Here is a 17,186-nt window from a genome sequence, read left to right as displayed (position 1 = left end):
CCCCTGCTGCTCTCACTCCCAGAGGCTCTCTGTTTTCTGGGCACCTCTGCAGCAGTGGCAGGAGAGCGGCTGCATTTCCAGACAGTGTCCTCACACTGCTGCAAGCATTGTTACCACTGAGCCATCACTACAAAGCACAATGAGAGCTTTCTGTGTTTGCCACAAAATAATCCTGGCTGACAATCACTTTATAGAGCTGGCCTAGTGCATCCCATGCACAAGCACTGTGCTCTCTCACACCCTGCCTTTCAGATGGATGCCAGAAATCTAAACAGGACAAGATCAAACCCAAAGGCTGCTCATTTGGGAACCAGTTTGTTTCAGTAATTGAGCCCAGCCAAAATGCAAGTCTCCAAAATCCCATCCCTCAGTATTCACATTCACTGCTGCCCTTGCAGTAAAGCCTGCTGCTGATATAATACATTATCAGGGCAGAGGTCCCTGACCTTCCCGGAGCCAGCTGACATTGCCACATCTGCAGCCCTGAGAATACACCATGATTCCCAAAGTCAAGGGGATCCACAGTGGCCTAGAGAAAAGCCAGAGGAATTCCCCGAGTTAAGCTCAAATAGCTGGGGGGGGGCGGGTCTGGGGACAGCCTCCTCACAGAGCCTCCCAGCAAGGGGCCTGTCTGACCACTCCCAGTAATCAGAATAGCTCTGCCTCTCTCAAGATCAACTGGGACCCTGTCCGCAAGAAACCCAAGAAAAGGGCTCTAGAGAGGGACAGAACCCAGTGCTAATCCAGAGCACCAAGGAAGCATTCTCAGGTCCCAGTTCTGTCTGGGTTCCAGCAAAACAGGAAAAGCTCTTGGCCTGGCTCCCAGAGAAAAATGACTCAGAGCTGAGGTGTGAGGATGCTTTAGCTGGTGTCTGGCTACAGTGTCCAGACAGCCTGGCTGCCCTGGGCATACCAGGGTGCCCTGGGCCAGGGATGCAGCTCATATGCTGGGGGAGTTGAAGGTGAGCAGGGCAGCACTGGCATTTCTTTCATGTCTGTTCTAACTGAAGATGCTGAAAAGGCACAAGACACAAGAACCACAAGATGTGAGCCTCATTCATCACCAAGCTCTTTACACAGGAGAACGTGGCTGCCCAGGCCCAGCCTGGCACTGACCTGTGTGGCACTGCCCCGCTGCTCACCTTGAACTCATCCATGATTTTGCGGATAGCTTTTCCACGTGCACCAATGATGCGTGCATGAACACGATGGTCCAGAGTCACATCCTCGGAAACCATCTGCTCCAGCTCACCCACGATCTTCATGATGGCATCCCGGGCAGCCTCAGCATTCTTCTCATAGCCAGTAATGGTGATCTGGTCTTGGGCCTGGGGCACAGAAATGTGTGAGACCAAGCTCATAAGCAGCTGAGCAAGCTTTCTCCCTGCTAACCCCCTTTACCATCCACCTTATCCAAAAGCAGTGGAGAGAGTACAGAACTCTTGAGAAGATGCTCAGAGACAACCACTAGCCATCCTTGCACTCTGTCTGATCTCTCACCTGGCTTTCATCATCTTTGTCAGGGAACTGGATGTTGACCTCATGCTCTGTGCGTATCTGGGTGATCACTGCTCCCTTCCTCCCAATGATTTTAGGGTGGTACTTGGGATCTACAGTGACTGTCAGTTTGAAGCTTCGCAGGGCCTGGAAGAGAAGCAGAGTGAGAACAGTGAACACACTGTGGCTGTTCCAGTTATGTCCACTTAAGTCACAGCATTTCCTTCTGGCATCTGAGATCCATGGAACAGATTTTGCAGGGCCATGCCTGAGCACCCAAGCCATCCATCCACTGGAGCCTTGTGTTTTTGCCAAGTTCAGAAGGAAATTGCTAACAGCAAACAACCACCCAACTCATCCCTAACCTATTATTCAGGGCTGTGATAAGGATTCAGTGAGGATAGGCAGAGAGGGGGACTGGCAGCACAGTGAGGTTCCCACCCGCCAGTGTCTCAAAAGTACATGAAGGTGTGAGAAAGACCTGGTCAGTCCAAAGCTACGTTCCCAAACTCTGTCTGTTCATGGTAATTTGAGTAACCCATTTATGGCCATTCCACACCCACAGAGCAGCTAAGGGTGCCTCTAAAAGATGAGGTGTTCCAGGAGTCTTCACCTAGAGGCTGAGGCCATGTTTGGCTGGAAGGAAGGAGGAGAGGCACAGGCCTTACCCGATCCTCTTGTTCAGCTTGCAGCTCTTTCACTCTTTCCAGGAGCCCAACCTTGGCACGGTCCAGGTTGGTAGCCAGCCCAGTGATTGTGATGATATCTGACTGCAGCTCAGGAGCAGGTACCTGGATGTTCACCTGAATAACAAGTAGTGATTATCATTTTGTATCACTGCTCATTCTGTATCACTTGTGATTCCTCTGACTGCAAGCTGGCATCTCACTGGTCTCACCTGACACCAAGATCAGCTCCCACCCCAGCAGCCTAAAAACCACAGAATGGCTGAGGTTATAAAGGACCTCTGGAGGTCACCAAGCTGGCCACCTGGAGTCAGTTGCCTGGGACCATTTCTAGATGTTTTTTCAATAGAACTCTTTTTCTCCAGCCCCTGTACTGCCCTAGAGAGGCCAGGAAACAAATATATTTTCAACAACACTGACTGCAGCCAACCTGCATCAGCCCCAGAGGCTCCGGAGAATTCCCCTGAATGGGTAGGCACAGCACAGCTGTTTCCCAGGGCCAAGGAGGAAAACAACTCTCATACTGATGAGGAATTCCCTGCAGATACCAAACAAGTCATGCAACACTCACAACACCAACACTGATTGCACAAACCTACCAAGCCCCAGATCTAGGGTCCAAAACACAAAGGGATCATTTTCCTATTATGGAGCCTTGGATTGCACAGCAGACCTGAGCATGTTGTAACTGTCCAAACCTCCGACATGGTCACTTCCAAATTCTCCAGGACAGAGGAGATGGAAGGAAGAGTAACAACTTACTTCAAACTCATCCATCATTTTGCGGATCCCACTTCCTTTCTGGCCTATGATGTAACGGTGAAGATCGAAGGGAACTTCCACCTCAATGGTGACAGGAACCAAAGCCTGCGGGGGATGGAGCATGATTTACCAGTGGAAAAACTTCTCCTGTCTTCCAGCTTGCCATATAGTTGCCCAAAAGAACATGTTGCTGAACAGAGGTACATTCCCTTGTAGTCAGGATACAAATTTGACAGGAAGAGAGGACAGCTGGGAACACCAAAATGACCTGACGCATGTTTTCGAAACAAGCCATCTGAAACCCCACCTGTGGGACAGGTTGTTTTCACATCCTTGGCTTTAGTCTAGCAGACTTGCAAAACAGCACTACAGAAGCACAGCAAGGTCTGCTGAACCTGGAATGACTCAGCCTCAACCAGACTCCTCCTCTTCTCAGCTGTGCTCCGTAAAACAATCATGTCATACACTTACAGCTATTGGGGATGCTTACAAGCACTAGTAATTGTAAAGTCAGGCACTATGATTCAAGCTTCCAGGCTAAGACACAAAGTGGCTTCCCTTGAGCAGTGCAGACTGCCTCTATAACCAGCATCACTGACCTCTTGCATTGCAGCTGGACTGAGCAGCTTTTACTACCACCACCAAAAATCACATCCAAGCATCACCACCTTAACAGGCTGAGAAAGCCACACACCTGGAGTGCTTCCTTTGCTGCCTCACACTTCTCCCTGCGGCCAGAGATGATGATGATATCACACTTCTTTGGAGAGCTGGGATCTGTGTCCTTCCCTTCCTTGCCTTCCCCACTTTCCTCACCATTCTCCTGCACAGCTGGCTCCACAACAGGGGCTGAAAACATGGAAAGTCTTGTGTTCAATGCACTGAGCCCCCTCCTTGCTTATCATCTCCCTCCTCCAGATCCTAAGGCTCAGCCACCAGTGAGAGCTCAGAGAGACCTCACTAAGCCCATAGAGCCTTTTAAGTCAGGATAAGTCCTTGTTCTCCCATTGTACTCTACAATGACAACATGTTCACAACACCCAGTTCACACTGCAGTTTGACCTTCTGAAACCATCCCCTTCCCAAGAGGACAAGGTTGATGCTAAGCCCAGATTCAAGGACACTGCAGGAACACCAGGGATCAGTTCTCTCCATAAATTTTAAGTAGAACATGCCCACTGGTACAGAGTGCAGGCTACACTACACTTATTTAATAATCTCAACCACCCTCCAAACATACATCCACAGGTATACCTGGGGTTTCCTCCCTGTCAGGGAATTTGATCTGAACACCATAGTCCCGGGTGATCTGCTGGATTCGGGATCCTTTAGGGCCCATAATGGAGCGGTGGAACTTTTGTGGAATGGTGCATTCGATTGTCACTTGAGCTTCCTGTGGGAAAGCAGAGTTGCTCTATTGTGATACAGCCTCTTTCACACCAGAAAACAGGATATTTGTGCATGGTGAAATCCAAAATGGACACTGAGAGGAGTCAGAAAAGATAACAATGGCTGACAGGGGAAGAACTGAAAATTTCCTAGAATCATTCCTCTCTGAGAAGAGCAGAGGATTTAAAGAAAGAGGGTTTCCTTCAACTCAGGACATTAAAGGCTGCCAAGAGCAAAGCTCAAACTCTTTAATACCCTGAAGAGGAGGAAGCATTAGAAGAAATGAAAAAAAATAAAGATAGAAGGGAAAAAAGTGTCAAGGTTTGACACTTGACTGCTTCCAAAAGCCAGTATTCACAGTGCAGGAAACCCCTGAAAGCAATCACTGCCAAAGGCCAGACACAGAACGCACAGGAAGGCTCCAATCTCTTAATGTCTAGATGTATATCAAGGAGTGGTCTCCTACTTCCACCCCTAAAAACCAAGAAGACTGTCAGAGAAGGAAATTCATTCCTACGGCATTGCCATTTTGGAGCCAGCTGCTACCCCCAGACCAGGATCTAAAGTCTGCAGACCCTGTATGTTGACAGCAAAGGTTCAAATCCAAGAACTACCATGGGACTTGTTCACATAAAGCTTGGTCATACAACAAGTTCAAGTAGGACACTGCTGAAGGAACAGAGTGCAGAAGAAACAGTTTTTCTGCAACATACCAGGTCCTCGATGATCTCCTGGATGCGTTTCTTGGCTGCCTCCACACAATCCTTGGCTCCCTTGAGGGTGACCTTATCGCTCTGGGTACCAGAGCGCGGGAAGCTGACCATCACACCACCATATTCATCTGCAATCTCACGGAGAACTTGTCCTCGACGGATGACAAAGTGGCGGTGGTGCTTGGGGTCAACCACCATGGAGTCTTCAACCACGTTATCCTGCCAACATACAACGACCAGTCAACCCCACCTGTCCTGGTGACAGGCAAGAGTTGGCTGCACTCAAGAGCAATCAGCTCACAACCTCACTCCAAGGTAAGAAAGGAACTTCCTGAGCTCCCACAAAGGGCAGCAAATGGTTTTAGGACAAGCAGCTCCTTCATGGTGACTCGTTAACACCTTGCCACAGCGAGAGGCAAATAAGTAGAAAAAGTTCATACCAAGTTCTTGATGAGGGCCTCCAGCTCTTTCTGTGCCTCTTTGACAGCCTCCTCTGTTCCCATGATAGTGATCAGCTCCTGATCTTTGTCCTCAGAGGTGGGGAAGATGATGCGGGCCCCTGTGTTGTCTCGCACCTTACGGATGTTGCCACCACCCTTACCAATAAGGAATTTGTGGTACTCTGGCTTTGCACGGAGGTCCACAGTATAACTCTTGGTTTGCTGAAAGGAGCCAGAGACCCATGGAACATGTCAATATATAGAAAATATCCATCAGCACCAACAGTCAGCATGTAGATATGTTACCTGCATCCACATGCAGAGGGCTGCAAAAGCAAGGTAGATGCAGTGCACCATTGAAAGTAAAAAAGGTATACAATGACTTAAATTAAAGACACTACCCCAAAGATGTTCTCAGGGCCAAAAAACTAACTGTACACTCAGCACGACCAGTGAGAATATAAGTAGAGCCTTCCCTAGGAGAAGGGTCTGACCCACACAAAAAGCAACACAATCATTTGCTGACTGACTACTGCAAGCCAGGCTTACAGAGGGAATCAACCAATTCCCAGGGAGAACTTGTTCACAAGCTGACCCCAGAAAGCTTGCTATTAAAATGACCAGTCAGCCACAACTCAGAGCAAGGTCTTGTAACCAAAAGTTCTCACACCTGAATATATGCAGTGAAATGGAAGAACTGGAGTTGAAATGCAGAGATCATGAAAAAAGTGAAGGCCATCTACAGAGTAACTGTTTCAGAGAAGTGCAGCTGGCTACCCAAGAACATTCAAACCACAGAAACAGGGAGCCTTAAATCTGACTGTATCATCAGTCTGGCCAGAGATGCTTTACAGACAGTTCTTCTATTTATTAGAGAAGAGCTCATTGTCACAGGGATGGAAGTACAGCTTTCTTTTAATCATCCAAACTGTACTCAGATCCCTCAAAAGAGGATTTGTTCAATTGATGCCAAAGGCTTCCATGCAGAAAAGAGGGAACCACTTCAACCTCCAAAAAGAAACAGCTGGTCAAACCAACCTGTAAGGCAAGGCTCACCTTCTCCTCTGCCAGATGTAGCAGCTGTTTCTTGGCTTTCTCCACATCCTGGGCTGGGCCCCTGATGGTCACAGTGTCACTGCCAGAGCCCTCTGTAGGGAAGTGGATGTGGACTCCACCACATTCTTCCATGATGGAGCGGATGAAGCGGCCTTTGGCGCCAATGAGGGAATTGTGGAGTTTGGAAGGAATAGAGACTTCCACCTCTGTGATGTTGGCCTAAGCAAGGACAGTACTGGGTGTTAGTCAAGCTGTAGCAACATGTTTGCACAGACTCTGCTTGCCCTCTAACTCCCACATTGCCAGGAGCTCTGCAGAGCGAGTGTGAGAAATGTCTGACCAGAGGGAATTGGGACTGGCCACTCCTAACACGTGGGCCGACAAGAGTCAACAGGCTGACATCCATATTTGTCTCCCCACTGCTGCGCCCCACTGCAAGCACTTCTATATTTTTATCTCCTGCAACTCCTATATTTATGTTTTCAAGTCCCCAGTCTGCCACAGGCCACTTGTTTCACTTACCAGCTCCTTTTGAATAGCCAAAATTCTGTGGCGAGCAGCCTCACAGTTTGCTCTTTTGCCTGTGATAACAATTGTCTCCGAGTTGCTGTTCTCAGCAGGGAGATCTATTTTGGTGTTGCTTTCTTCACGGATCTGAAAAAAAAAAAAAATCCCAGCAAAATCATTTGAGAGGTGTCCCATGTCAGATAAAAAGGCCTTGGAGGTTTTATTTTACTTTACCAATGAGCAGGGGAGACCAGTGAATGAGATTTTGCTGCAGGAAGTCACCACAATAAGCAGTGAAGACAGGAAAGATATCTCACCTTCTTAATGTTGGCACCTCCTTTCCCTATGATGTTCTTGTGGAATTGTTTGAAGATGGGAACAGAAATAGAAAAGCTGTTTTCAACCTAAGAGAGAGAGGAAGGGAGAATTGAAGGTTACACCATTCTGGCAAGTGAGGCCCCATCCCAGGAACTTGATAAACAAGCTTCTGATAACAGGCTTAGACCCGAGGAATTCTCCATATGGGACACTTCCAAGATTAAGCAAAGACATGTACCCTCTCCTATAGCCCTTAAATAATAGGTATTACTTGCCCAATACACATAGAATCACGTCCACAGTTCCCTCATCTTGAGGTGTGTCAGCCCTACACAAGCTCTGCTCTACTCCAGGATTATCCAGGCATGGAAGAGAGAACAGCAGATGAAGTCTGCCTTACCAGGTCTGCCACCATCTTTTGCATGTACTTGGTGCACTTCTCCACCTCATTTTTGGGACCTCTGAGTTGCACAATGTCACTCTTGTGTGCAGGGTCTGGGAAGTTGATGATAACCTGCAGGAAATTGGTCACTTATGGTCAGCTCAGACAAATACAAGAATTGTCATGTCTGGTATATGCAAAGGCTGGGGGGGGATCCTGCACATCTCCTTTCCCATGTGGAAGCAGGTAACCACGTGAGCAGTCTCCGGCCAGAAGAACCACCTTCTCACATGTATTAGATTTATGAGCAGACACATTATCAGTTACATATTTCTCATAGTCACAGAGACACTACATTCATGACTTTACTGACCCTGTGTCTATTACTGATGGAGGAAATATGCTCTCTGAATCCCCTATCTCCTAGAAAGCCTTACCTCTGGGAATTTCTCCCGGATTTCCCGGATCCGCTCTCCCTTCTGCCCAATGATGGTCCGGTGGAATTTCTGCTCAATGATTAGGTCCTTGGTGCGTTCATTTTCCTGTAGAAAACAGACTTTGCATGGAGTGTTCAGCAGGAGAGTCACATAATTGTAATTACCAGCTTGCTGCCCGACAGCTTACTTGTCATCAATGTTTTCCTCCAGACATAATTCACTCTGGGTTGACAGAGAAGGGGATCCAAGGGAATAGAGGAACTCGCACTTGTTAGGAGATCCAAGTGCTCAGTGGGAAAGGGGCATGCACCTCTGCCAGGAGGTTACTAGGGAACACAAGAGCTCAAACCCTGTGGCCTCACAGGCATCACATCTCACTAACCATACGGGAAGCGAGTTCCAGCAGCTCTTTCTTGGCCTGTTGGACCCCCTGTGGGTCTCCTTCAATTCTGATCAGGTTGCTCTTCTCATTGTCCGGGGGAATGCGCACAGACACCTTGTAGAGATCCTTAATCCTGTTAACTGCAAGGCAAGGGCTGTGGTGACACACTCTGCTAGGGCAAGATTTGGAAGCAGACACCTTGACTAGAGGCTGTTTAAGAACAGGCTCTGAGGAAAGGCCAGAGGGGTGGAGCTGAATCAGGGGAAAGTGCCTCTTCAATCCGGGGTTCGAGCAAGAGCAGATCCACGCTACACAGGAATCTGTACAATTAAATACTGCAGCATCTGGAGGCACTAGTTCACTTGCCAGAGCGAGGCATCTGTTTCTTCCCCAGACAGCACTATATTTAGTTTAGAAGATACTCATTCATGTCTAATCCCAAATTGTCTTCTGCAGGGAAACTCACCATGCAGATTTCTACCCCTCCCCCCCACCCCAATTGAGTTCTAAAACAAAATTTACGTAGACCAATCTGAAAAAAAGGAAAAATGACAACTCTCCAACCTCCCCAAAACACAAAAACTCTGCCAGGACACAACAAAGTAATCTGTTCAACTTTCCAAGACATTAAAGCCATCCCAAGGCCTCACTGCCCATTTATCTTCCCGTGCCAACTTCACTCTAGAAGGGCAGAGGCAATGTAATGGAGGCAGCACCCTGGCTGAGCTGCAGAGCCACAGTATCATTGACTAATCACAGAGAATCTGAGCACAGGAAGGATGAGAAAGGAACCCCACTTACTGTTAGCTCCATTCTTGCCAATGAGGTGTCGGTGGAATTTGTGGTCAACGTTGATTTCTGCATAATCCATCCGGTTGATCTACAAAGAATTGTACAGAGCTAGGCAGGGAAGGCCCCCTCTGCTGCTGCCTGTGCCCACTGCCAGTGCAGGCACTGACTCCAGCTGCCAGCTACAAGCAGCCTTGCTAGTGAGCAGAGCAGAACACTCTTCTGCTTTGAGCTGAGAGCACCATGCTTGTGAAACTTTTAAAGGGACTTAAATGCCTCTCCAGCTGTGACTGAAAGAGAATCTTTCCTTCTCTGCATCAAAAGACTAAAGATACACTCATGATTTTTTAAGAAAAGCTTCATAACCAAGATTTTTGTTTATCTGTCACACAACTTGCCTTCTGCAAGTTCTGTTAAGCCTCTGAAGATACCCACAGACATGAGCTACACTTCATCTCTGTTCTGTTGCCCCACCTTTCCCCATTTTCTTCTTGTACACCATAACTAGTACCACCAACTTACCAGATCCTTGACCATGACTTCAATCTGTTCCTGAGCCACATTCACATCTTCTGTAGGTCCTTCCAAAGTGATTTTGTCTTCTCCTTCAGTGAATTCGATGTGAACCTTGAGACACAAGGCAAGGAAACCACTAAAAATTTTCCAAGACACAAACCAGGTAAATGCTGTCAGTCAGGCCTACACCATCAATCCCTACCACATGTACATAGGACACATGTGATTTTAGAAGCAGGCAACCTACAATTTTGACCATATCAGTGTCATCTAGAGCATAAGGTTTCGGTGCTGTCCTGGAGTCTGCAAGGGCTTTGGAGAAGTTCCTCACCTAGCCTTTCTCCAGATACCATCTAACTCACGAGAGAGAAGCCTCATTGAGGTCAGCATTTACAGGTTTTCTTCTACATCACTTCATCAAATACTAACACAGACAGCTTCCCTTGAAGGACTCAATGCTTGAAAGTAATATAGGATGGGAAGTGTTTGAGGCAGCAGAATTTGGGAGTTCCCCTGAATATTTTAAGATATGTGTAATTTCCTCCCTGGTTTTATCCATAGTAGAATACATTTCTCTCTCCACAAAAAGTGAGCTGGATTAAACCACATTTTACTTCAACTGGTGCTAAGCTAATACTTATATAATCCATACCTTTGGCATCTGCTGAGTTATTTTGGCCAGGTTTTGTCCTTTCTTTCCAATGATGAAACGATGAAGCCAAGAGGGGGCTGAGACCGAGGAGACGGTAAAACTGTTGGCCTGAGAGACAGAGAAGCTGTTTGATGGACAGACCAGAAGAGGCCTTCTCAAAAATCCACTTCCAATTCCCATGCTGCACCCTCCTTATTGAGTTCTGAGCTGCACCCTCTGACAGCAACCACTTCCCTCCACCTATCAGTGCCCAGGGATGTATCTTTGTGGGGCTTTCAAAGGAGTCCTGGCCAATCCTGCCAATACCTTTGCATAGACTTCAGTCAATGCTTGCCCAAGCTTTTCAGGCTCGCCTCGCAGTATCACCGTCTCCGAGCTACTGTCAGTGGGTGGGATCTCGACAGAGACTCCAGTTTTCTCCAAGATCTCCTGCAGGGAATTACCCTTGGGGCCGATGACATACTTGTGCTGGGACTTCTTCACCTCCACAGCGATGGTAGTAGTCTTCTTTTTCTGTAGAAGCAGAGGCATTGAAGCAGCAATCACAAGGGAGCAGGGAAGGGCAAAAGTGAAAGGAAGAGACACAAGATGCAGTGAAGCTCAGCACCCAGGAAAGATCAAAGCAAAGGTGAGCACACTTCTGCAGTACCCCAGCATCTGCATCTTTGCGACCTGCCTACAGAAAATCCTATTCTCAAAAATTTACAGTTTATCTGTAAAATTCTGCTTAAGATCCCTGGGACACTACATGGAAGAGACCACATACACACCCTTGCCCTTGCACAATGCCCAGCTGTCCCCAGCCAGTGCTGTAATGCAACACCATGCTATAAGCTGATTATCTGTGTTGAAATTCAGACTGGTATAAATACAGATGTAACCATGAGGAAAAACAGACCAACAACCCACAACAAGGATATTCTCAGTGACACTAGCAATACTAGGAAAATAAACTGAAGTGAAATTTACTTTTCAGCAACTTCTACTCATGTAACAATTTTGATACTGTTAGTTGGCCACACTGTAGCTTTCACACTTCCCTCCTTCCCTTGCAGCACCTGTGAAAACATGCACCCAGAGAGTTCTTTGTGGTCTGCTAATTACCATTACACAAAAAACAGGAGATCTGTCACCTTCAGGGCAAAATCACCCCAAGTCCCACTCTGCTGAGCAAGGAAATGGTAAGACCCAGGTCCACATACTGCAAGGGCTGCTGAACAAGAGCTGACACAAGGAGCATGCAACTGAAGGATGCACAAAAGTAGAAGGGAAGAGGGGCTGTGAGCAGGTGGGGGGAAGATAGGAAGCTCTAGGGACCATCCATACCTTCTCCTCATAGATCTTCTTAACACGAGCCACAGCCTGGGCCAGCTGCTCCTTTTCCCCTGTGAAGACTATCTCTGTCTTGTTAACGCTGGGTGGAGGAATGTTGATGCGTGTCCCTGTCTCCTGCATGAGCTCACTCACCAGCTTGTTGTAAGGGCCAGCAATGAAGGGATGGTACACTTTCTCCACATCCAGCCGCTCCACAGCACGCTTATCCTAGAAGAATCCAAAACAGTCCTCAGTGGAAACTGCTGTTGATACTATCGTCTGCCACATACAACTGAATTCCTAGTGCTGCCTTACTTGACACTCTAGCCCAAGCACCCTTTCCAGTTTGCAGGTTCCATCCTTTTCCATCTACAAATACTGCTGTTCCCAATTTATGATAGTCTCTAATATCTTGTCTTATCTCAGCTGGCATATAATATGGTTCACTTCAAAATATCAGAAGTGCTTATCTGACTTTAGAGAGATGGACAAAAGGGAGAATCAGAAGGTGCAGAACATGGAAGCAGTGCTCAGCCAGCCAGTGGAACAGTATACATCTCTGTTCACATTAACAGCGTTACCACTGGCTGTGGCCACGGTGACTACAAACATCTAAAATACCATGGAGAACCAAAATGGCTGTTCAGATAATGACAGGAGAGAGATCCCAAGACTGAAGTACCTGCTCAGCAGAGATCAGCAGGATCTCGTGTCGGGCCTTTTCAATCCCTTCTTTAGTGCCAGTGATCTTGATCTGGTTGCTGGGGTCATCTGGGCGGGGGATCTGGATCTTGGTTGCAGTTTTGAGCTCCAGGTCCTGCAGCTTCTCACCATTCTTTCCAATGACAAAACGGTGGTGCTCCTTGGGGATGGCAACTGTTGCTGAAGCCTGCAATACGAAAGCCAAGCATCTATTGGAGCCCTTGCCTGGACAGGGAAAGCTTAATCAGATGCTGCTTAGTGCTACAACTGAGGAGTAAAAACAGTGCGTTCTAGCACACCACTGATACTACACCAGAGGAGTTGATCTAAGGTGTCTGTATTCCAGCAGTCTAAACCTCACTGTTCCCTAAAAAGCTTTCTGTTTGCCCAGGAGCTGTACTCTGAATAAGCAAAGGCCTTCAGGCACAGATGAGGAGGTAGGTGTCTATGCTCCACTGTCTCACAGTCTCTCAGCACCAGAGAGCAACTGGGATGATGGCTCTGGGGTAGTTTATCTGAACTCTGATATCTGCTGCCAAGGCTACAGAGAAGACATAGTCTGACTCCTAGGAAACTGAAATTCAACACCTGAAACTTATTCCAGCAGGCAGAGAGCTCAACTATGCTTACCATTACTGAGTACTAAGGTGTCTTCAAAGCAGCACACGCTGCTTCAGGGACCACTTCTAGATGGCTCCTCTTGAAAAAGAGGGGTCTCCAGAACTTTTCTCAATCTAGCATTAGAAGGCTGGTTTGTAACAGGGATTCCTGACTTCTTCCCTTCTCAATGAGTTTTTACTGACCTGAGAGCTTAGGATTGCTGCTATGCTCTTGATCCCAGTGAATATGTAACTACTAACTAGGCACTTACAATTCAAGCTACAATGGAAAAAGAAATAAATCAAATCAAAACCAGATCACTTAGTGTGACCCTTCAACTTCCTGTCCACATACTGATGCCAGCCAAGCCTAGGATAAGTTGCAATACAGACACACCTTTCAGACGTGAGGCCAAGTAGGAGGGATATTTGAGGGCAGTGGGGCATGGATCTGTGGTAGTACAACCTAAGCTATTTTTTCAGATGCACATTATGTAGGGTTTGTCCCCTTTTCTTCCCTGTGGCAGGGTATGACACACAGGCTGAACAGCTCTGAGCAGACATGGTATTAACTATTGCATTTACTGCCTTGGACATTCCACTTTAAAACATACCACAACACCTGGCTGTGATGGATCTTAATGAGAACTACCGCTTTGATAATGAACTCAAGAACCTGAAGGTAAGAAATCAAAATGCAGAGGGCTGAAAGGAGAAGCAACTCAAGGTAGGAGTCTGCAATTACTTACCAACAGGGCTCAAGTTACACAACCCAGAATCCCAATCTGAAGCTTCCAGCATTTGGCAGAACTCCCTCTTCTCTACTTTTCTTTCTCCCACCCCTGTACATTCTTCTCTGAAGGACTTCAGAAAAAGCACCATTCCATTCTCACACACTGTGAATTTTGCATGAGGGGCCTGTGCCCTGCCAGCACCAGCACCTCAGCACAAAGTCACAGATTGAAGACTCCACCCTTCATGCAACACCATGACCAGTAATTAGCTTTGAACCCTATTTTAAGCCTCATTTCCATTCCAAATTGCCAACTGTATGCTTTGAAAATATATGGCAAAGCTGAATTAGTCATCTAATAACACCTCTCTGGCTTATAAGCACACACACCCAAGGGTCTCAAAAGCATTCAGGAGTCTTGAGGAAGAGCAAGGATCAAGTGAGACACAGTTAGCTGCCCTCACCTGAGTCTGCAGTCGAGCAACAATTTCCTTCCGAGCCTTCATGACTGCTTCCAGCTTGCCAGAGACCATGATGGAAAGGCCCTGGTCCTTTGCAAGAGACAGCTCCAGGTGAGCTCCTGTCTTCTGCATGATGTCAAGGCAGATCTTGGCCTGCTCGCCTTCTCCAAACTGATTCATGTCCTTGTATTTCCTCTCCTCCAGCGGCACATGAAACACCTGCTCAGCCACAGACACACAGAAGAGCACAGCAAACTGTCAGTGTGCTTTTGTCTGGCAGTTCTTCCTGCTCCTGTGGCCACACAGGACATTAGTGGCAAGCTGACCTCCCAGGTTTGTGCAGCACATCAACCAGCTGTGCCCAGGGAAGTGCAGAACACTGCAGCAGCCAGTCTGCCCCACACTAAGACTCTTCCTAAAGGGGGATTAGCACTCACTACAGGAATTCTGCAATCCTCCCTTCAGGCCTGCTTCAGCTATTTGTGGAACAGGGATGCAGAGCTCCTTCTAGACAGTTTTCCAACATATCCCTCCCCTCCAGAGCAGTCCTAGCTCTCAGCTGCAGTACCAGGGTAAAATAAAACAAAGAGGCTGACACACCAAGGATTTCATAATCCAGGGAATGCCCCACTTCACCTACTTACCCACCTTTGGGAGTGGGGAAAAGACAGTAAGACATCCACCAACCTGAGTGATAACAGAAGCCTTTATTGGTCGAATTTTGCTCCAGGGACCAGTGGGTTCCTGGGCAGTTTCCAAGCATGGTGCTTTCTCAGGGAGTGGAGGGAAGGCTTCCTTGTAGGTTGGAGGATCATTCTCTTCTTCAGAGTTTAAAGCTGTAACTGGGGTAAAGCAATTAGGGAAAATGAGTCAATTTACCTGCAGAAATGCCCCTCTTCACAGGCAGTGCAATTGTAATTAGGCACCGCTAACAAGGGAGAGCAAATGGCTTGTGCCCTGCTATTAATCCTATTACAACTATGCCTATGGGGCTGCTAAGTCTGGAGCACAACTGACATGCAGTTGATGCCACAAACCACCAGCCTTGTCTGAGCTGGCACAGAGGGTGCAGGGAGTGAACATGCAAGTGAATGGTGGCAGCAAACAGCACCTTAATGCCAACTCTGTCAAGAGGGGTTCAATTAGGGCAAAACAGGCTGAGCAGAAAGACGTGGAAGGACCAGAGCAAGGGTGCAGATCAGAAGGGGATAAGACAAACATAAACCCAGAGAAAAGGCAGGAAAGGGACTATAGTTAGGGCAAAGCCTAGGGAAAGTCTGCATGCCTGTACATTATGTTTGCCTCACTTGTGCACTGGGCCATACCTAATGGGGCAGTTCACAGCTGGGAATGGATGGCCAAAACCCATCACTGAGTCAGTTCATATGGTTAGTGACCGCCCCCAGCACCTGGCTGAGCAAAGGGTGGAAATGACAGCCCAGCATGCTGATCCACGAGGCTCTCATGTAGCTCAGTGCCCCACTCATCCCGGGGTTGAGAGCACTGCTAGGCAGAACTCTCTGAAGTGTTCGGGTCCATCTCCTCACAGCTCTGCATTGTGCAGCACCACCACTGCGCTGCTGGCGGTGGAAAGCTAGAGTTTAGCAAAACACTAACTTAGGAAAGGAAAAACTACACTTTTGGGGAAGCAGACACATGGAGTAAGCTTGGGTAAGAGGTCTGTGCAGTCTGGATCTAGAGGCACATCACAGGAACTCACCTTTCACTTGCTGCTGGGCCAGGCCGCTGCGGTGTTCAGCAAAGCTCTCCTGGGTCAAAACTGCCACAGAGCTCATTGTCGACTTCCCACCCACACACAATCCGGGTATGCCACTGGAAGAGATGGAAGTGGCAACAGTATTGCCAACACCACTCAGGATGCACAAAGTCAGCCCAGGAAGACAAAGTATATGTTACTGAGCACTCTTCCAGTCATCCTCTTGAAAAGCACCCACAGGGTCCATCAGCTGCCCAATCTCCTTGTTGAAACAGACAGGAATTTAGTGGGGATATTTTCTCCCTACACAGAGGTCACCAAAACCAAAGCTCCTCCCTAAGAAGGCAGAGGATGTGTAACCTAAGAAGGTCACTGGAAAGGGGGACACCACAAATTTTTAAAGTATACTCTAATTAATCTAAAGTACAGTCTCGTTAATCTATTAATTATTAATGGTGTGCAATTTTTACACAAGTGTGTGAATATCTGGACAGTCAGTCCAAGACCATTTTGTATCCCTAGAGATAAAAGAGAAAGGACCCAGGAAACTGCCTCTTCATGAGAAACTTATTTAGGTGACTGACTTAGGGAGACACTCAGAAAGCCACTCTGACTAGCAAGCTCAGCAACAGCAAGATCTGTGGATCTCCCAAAATAAGAACTTACCAGCTAAATGGTCAGTAGCCAGAGAGTCCGTCCTGTAAGCTGCCTGTTTGTCAGCCTGCCAGCTTTTGCTTTAAAAGAAAAAAAAAGAAAAAATAATAATTAAGCCCAAGACAACAAAGAACCATGACACCCCTGTTACTGTAACTTCCAACAGAGCACCACCTGTACCTTTCAAAGTTGCACCTTATTCAAGACACTCTCAAACCCAATTGCATCTCCCCACACAAGACATCTGTCATGTTCTACTTACTCTGCAGGCAGCACCACAAACAACTCAAACTTCCCAGCAGGAAGTCTGGAGTACTTACTCTTTCACCACACTGGCTACAAGAGTAGCCATCCAACATCAGGCAAAAATACAATCAATAACAGATGTTCAAGAATGAAATATCAGTGTTGCAAGCAAGACCTTCTCTAGTCAGAAGAGACTAACAACCTGAAAACCTGCCAACAACACTGCCATCAGTC

At 47.4% G+C, this 17,186-nt stretch overlaps 1 protein-coding gene across 4 annotated transcripts in view; it reads right to left on the bottom strand.

Annotated features, from left to right (window-relative positions):
* HDLBP (high density lipoprotein binding protein) overlaps nucleotides 1-17,186 on the bottom strand; it is a 38,844-nt gene that overhangs the window by 3,905 nt on the left and 17,753 nt on the right. For 3 of the 4 annotated variants that reach the window (XM_015637278.3, XM_015637279.2, XM_015637280.3), the window contains exons 2-25: nucleotides 16,719-16,786; nucleotides 16,056-16,168; nucleotides 15,023-15,177; nucleotides 14,339-14,554; nucleotides 12,523-12,729; nucleotides 11,853-12,068; nucleotides 10,833-11,039; nucleotides 10,527-10,634; nucleotides 9,881-9,985; nucleotides 9,371-9,449; nucleotides 8,570-8,709; nucleotides 8,188-8,292; nucleotides 7,769-7,882; nucleotides 7,368-7,454; nucleotides 7,066-7,197; nucleotides 6,544-6,762; nucleotides 5,488-5,709; nucleotides 5,048-5,266; nucleotides 4,200-4,338; nucleotides 3,640-3,794; nucleotides 2,946-3,050; nucleotides 2,166-2,300; nucleotides 1,501-1,644; nucleotides 1,143-1,328 (exon numbers count right to left, since the gene is read on the bottom strand). In XM_015637278.3, coding sequence (XP_015492764.1) covers nucleotides 1,143-1,328; nucleotides 1,501-1,644; nucleotides 2,166-2,300; nucleotides 2,946-3,050; nucleotides 3,640-3,794; nucleotides 4,200-4,338; nucleotides 5,048-5,266; nucleotides 5,488-5,709; nucleotides 6,544-6,762; nucleotides 7,066-7,197; nucleotides 7,368-7,454; nucleotides 7,769-7,882; nucleotides 8,188-8,292; nucleotides 8,570-8,709; nucleotides 9,371-9,449; nucleotides 9,881-9,985; nucleotides 10,527-10,634; nucleotides 10,833-11,039; nucleotides 11,853-12,068; nucleotides 12,523-12,729; nucleotides 14,339-14,554; nucleotides 15,023-15,177; nucleotides 16,056-16,131 — 3,471 coding nt within the window. In that variant the 5' untranslated portion in view covers nucleotides 16,132-16,168; nucleotides 16,719-16,786. Of the gene's footprint in view, nucleotides 1-1,142; nucleotides 1,329-1,500; nucleotides 1,645-2,165; nucleotides 2,301-2,945; nucleotides 3,051-3,639; nucleotides 3,795-4,199; nucleotides 4,339-5,047; nucleotides 5,267-5,487; nucleotides 5,710-6,543; nucleotides 6,763-7,065; nucleotides 7,198-7,367; nucleotides 7,455-7,768; nucleotides 7,883-8,187; nucleotides 8,293-8,569; nucleotides 8,710-9,370; nucleotides 9,450-9,880; nucleotides 9,986-10,526; nucleotides 10,635-10,832; nucleotides 11,040-11,852; nucleotides 12,069-12,522; nucleotides 12,730-14,338; nucleotides 14,555-15,022; nucleotides 15,178-16,055; nucleotides 16,186-16,718; nucleotides 16,787-17,186 lie in introns of those variants that run through there. The other variant, XM_015637281.2, reaches the window with a different exon arrangement.

The sequence above is a fragment of the Parus major genome, chromosome 9, assembly GCF_001522545.3.
Source record: "Parus major isolate Abel chromosome 9, Parus_major1.1, whole genome shotgun sequence".
Classification (NCBI taxonomy): domain Eukaryota; kingdom Metazoa; phylum Chordata; class Aves; order Passeriformes; family Paridae; genus Parus; species Parus major.
Note: the sequence above shows the minus strand (reverse complement) of the source record. Positions and strands in the feature narration are given on the sequence as shown.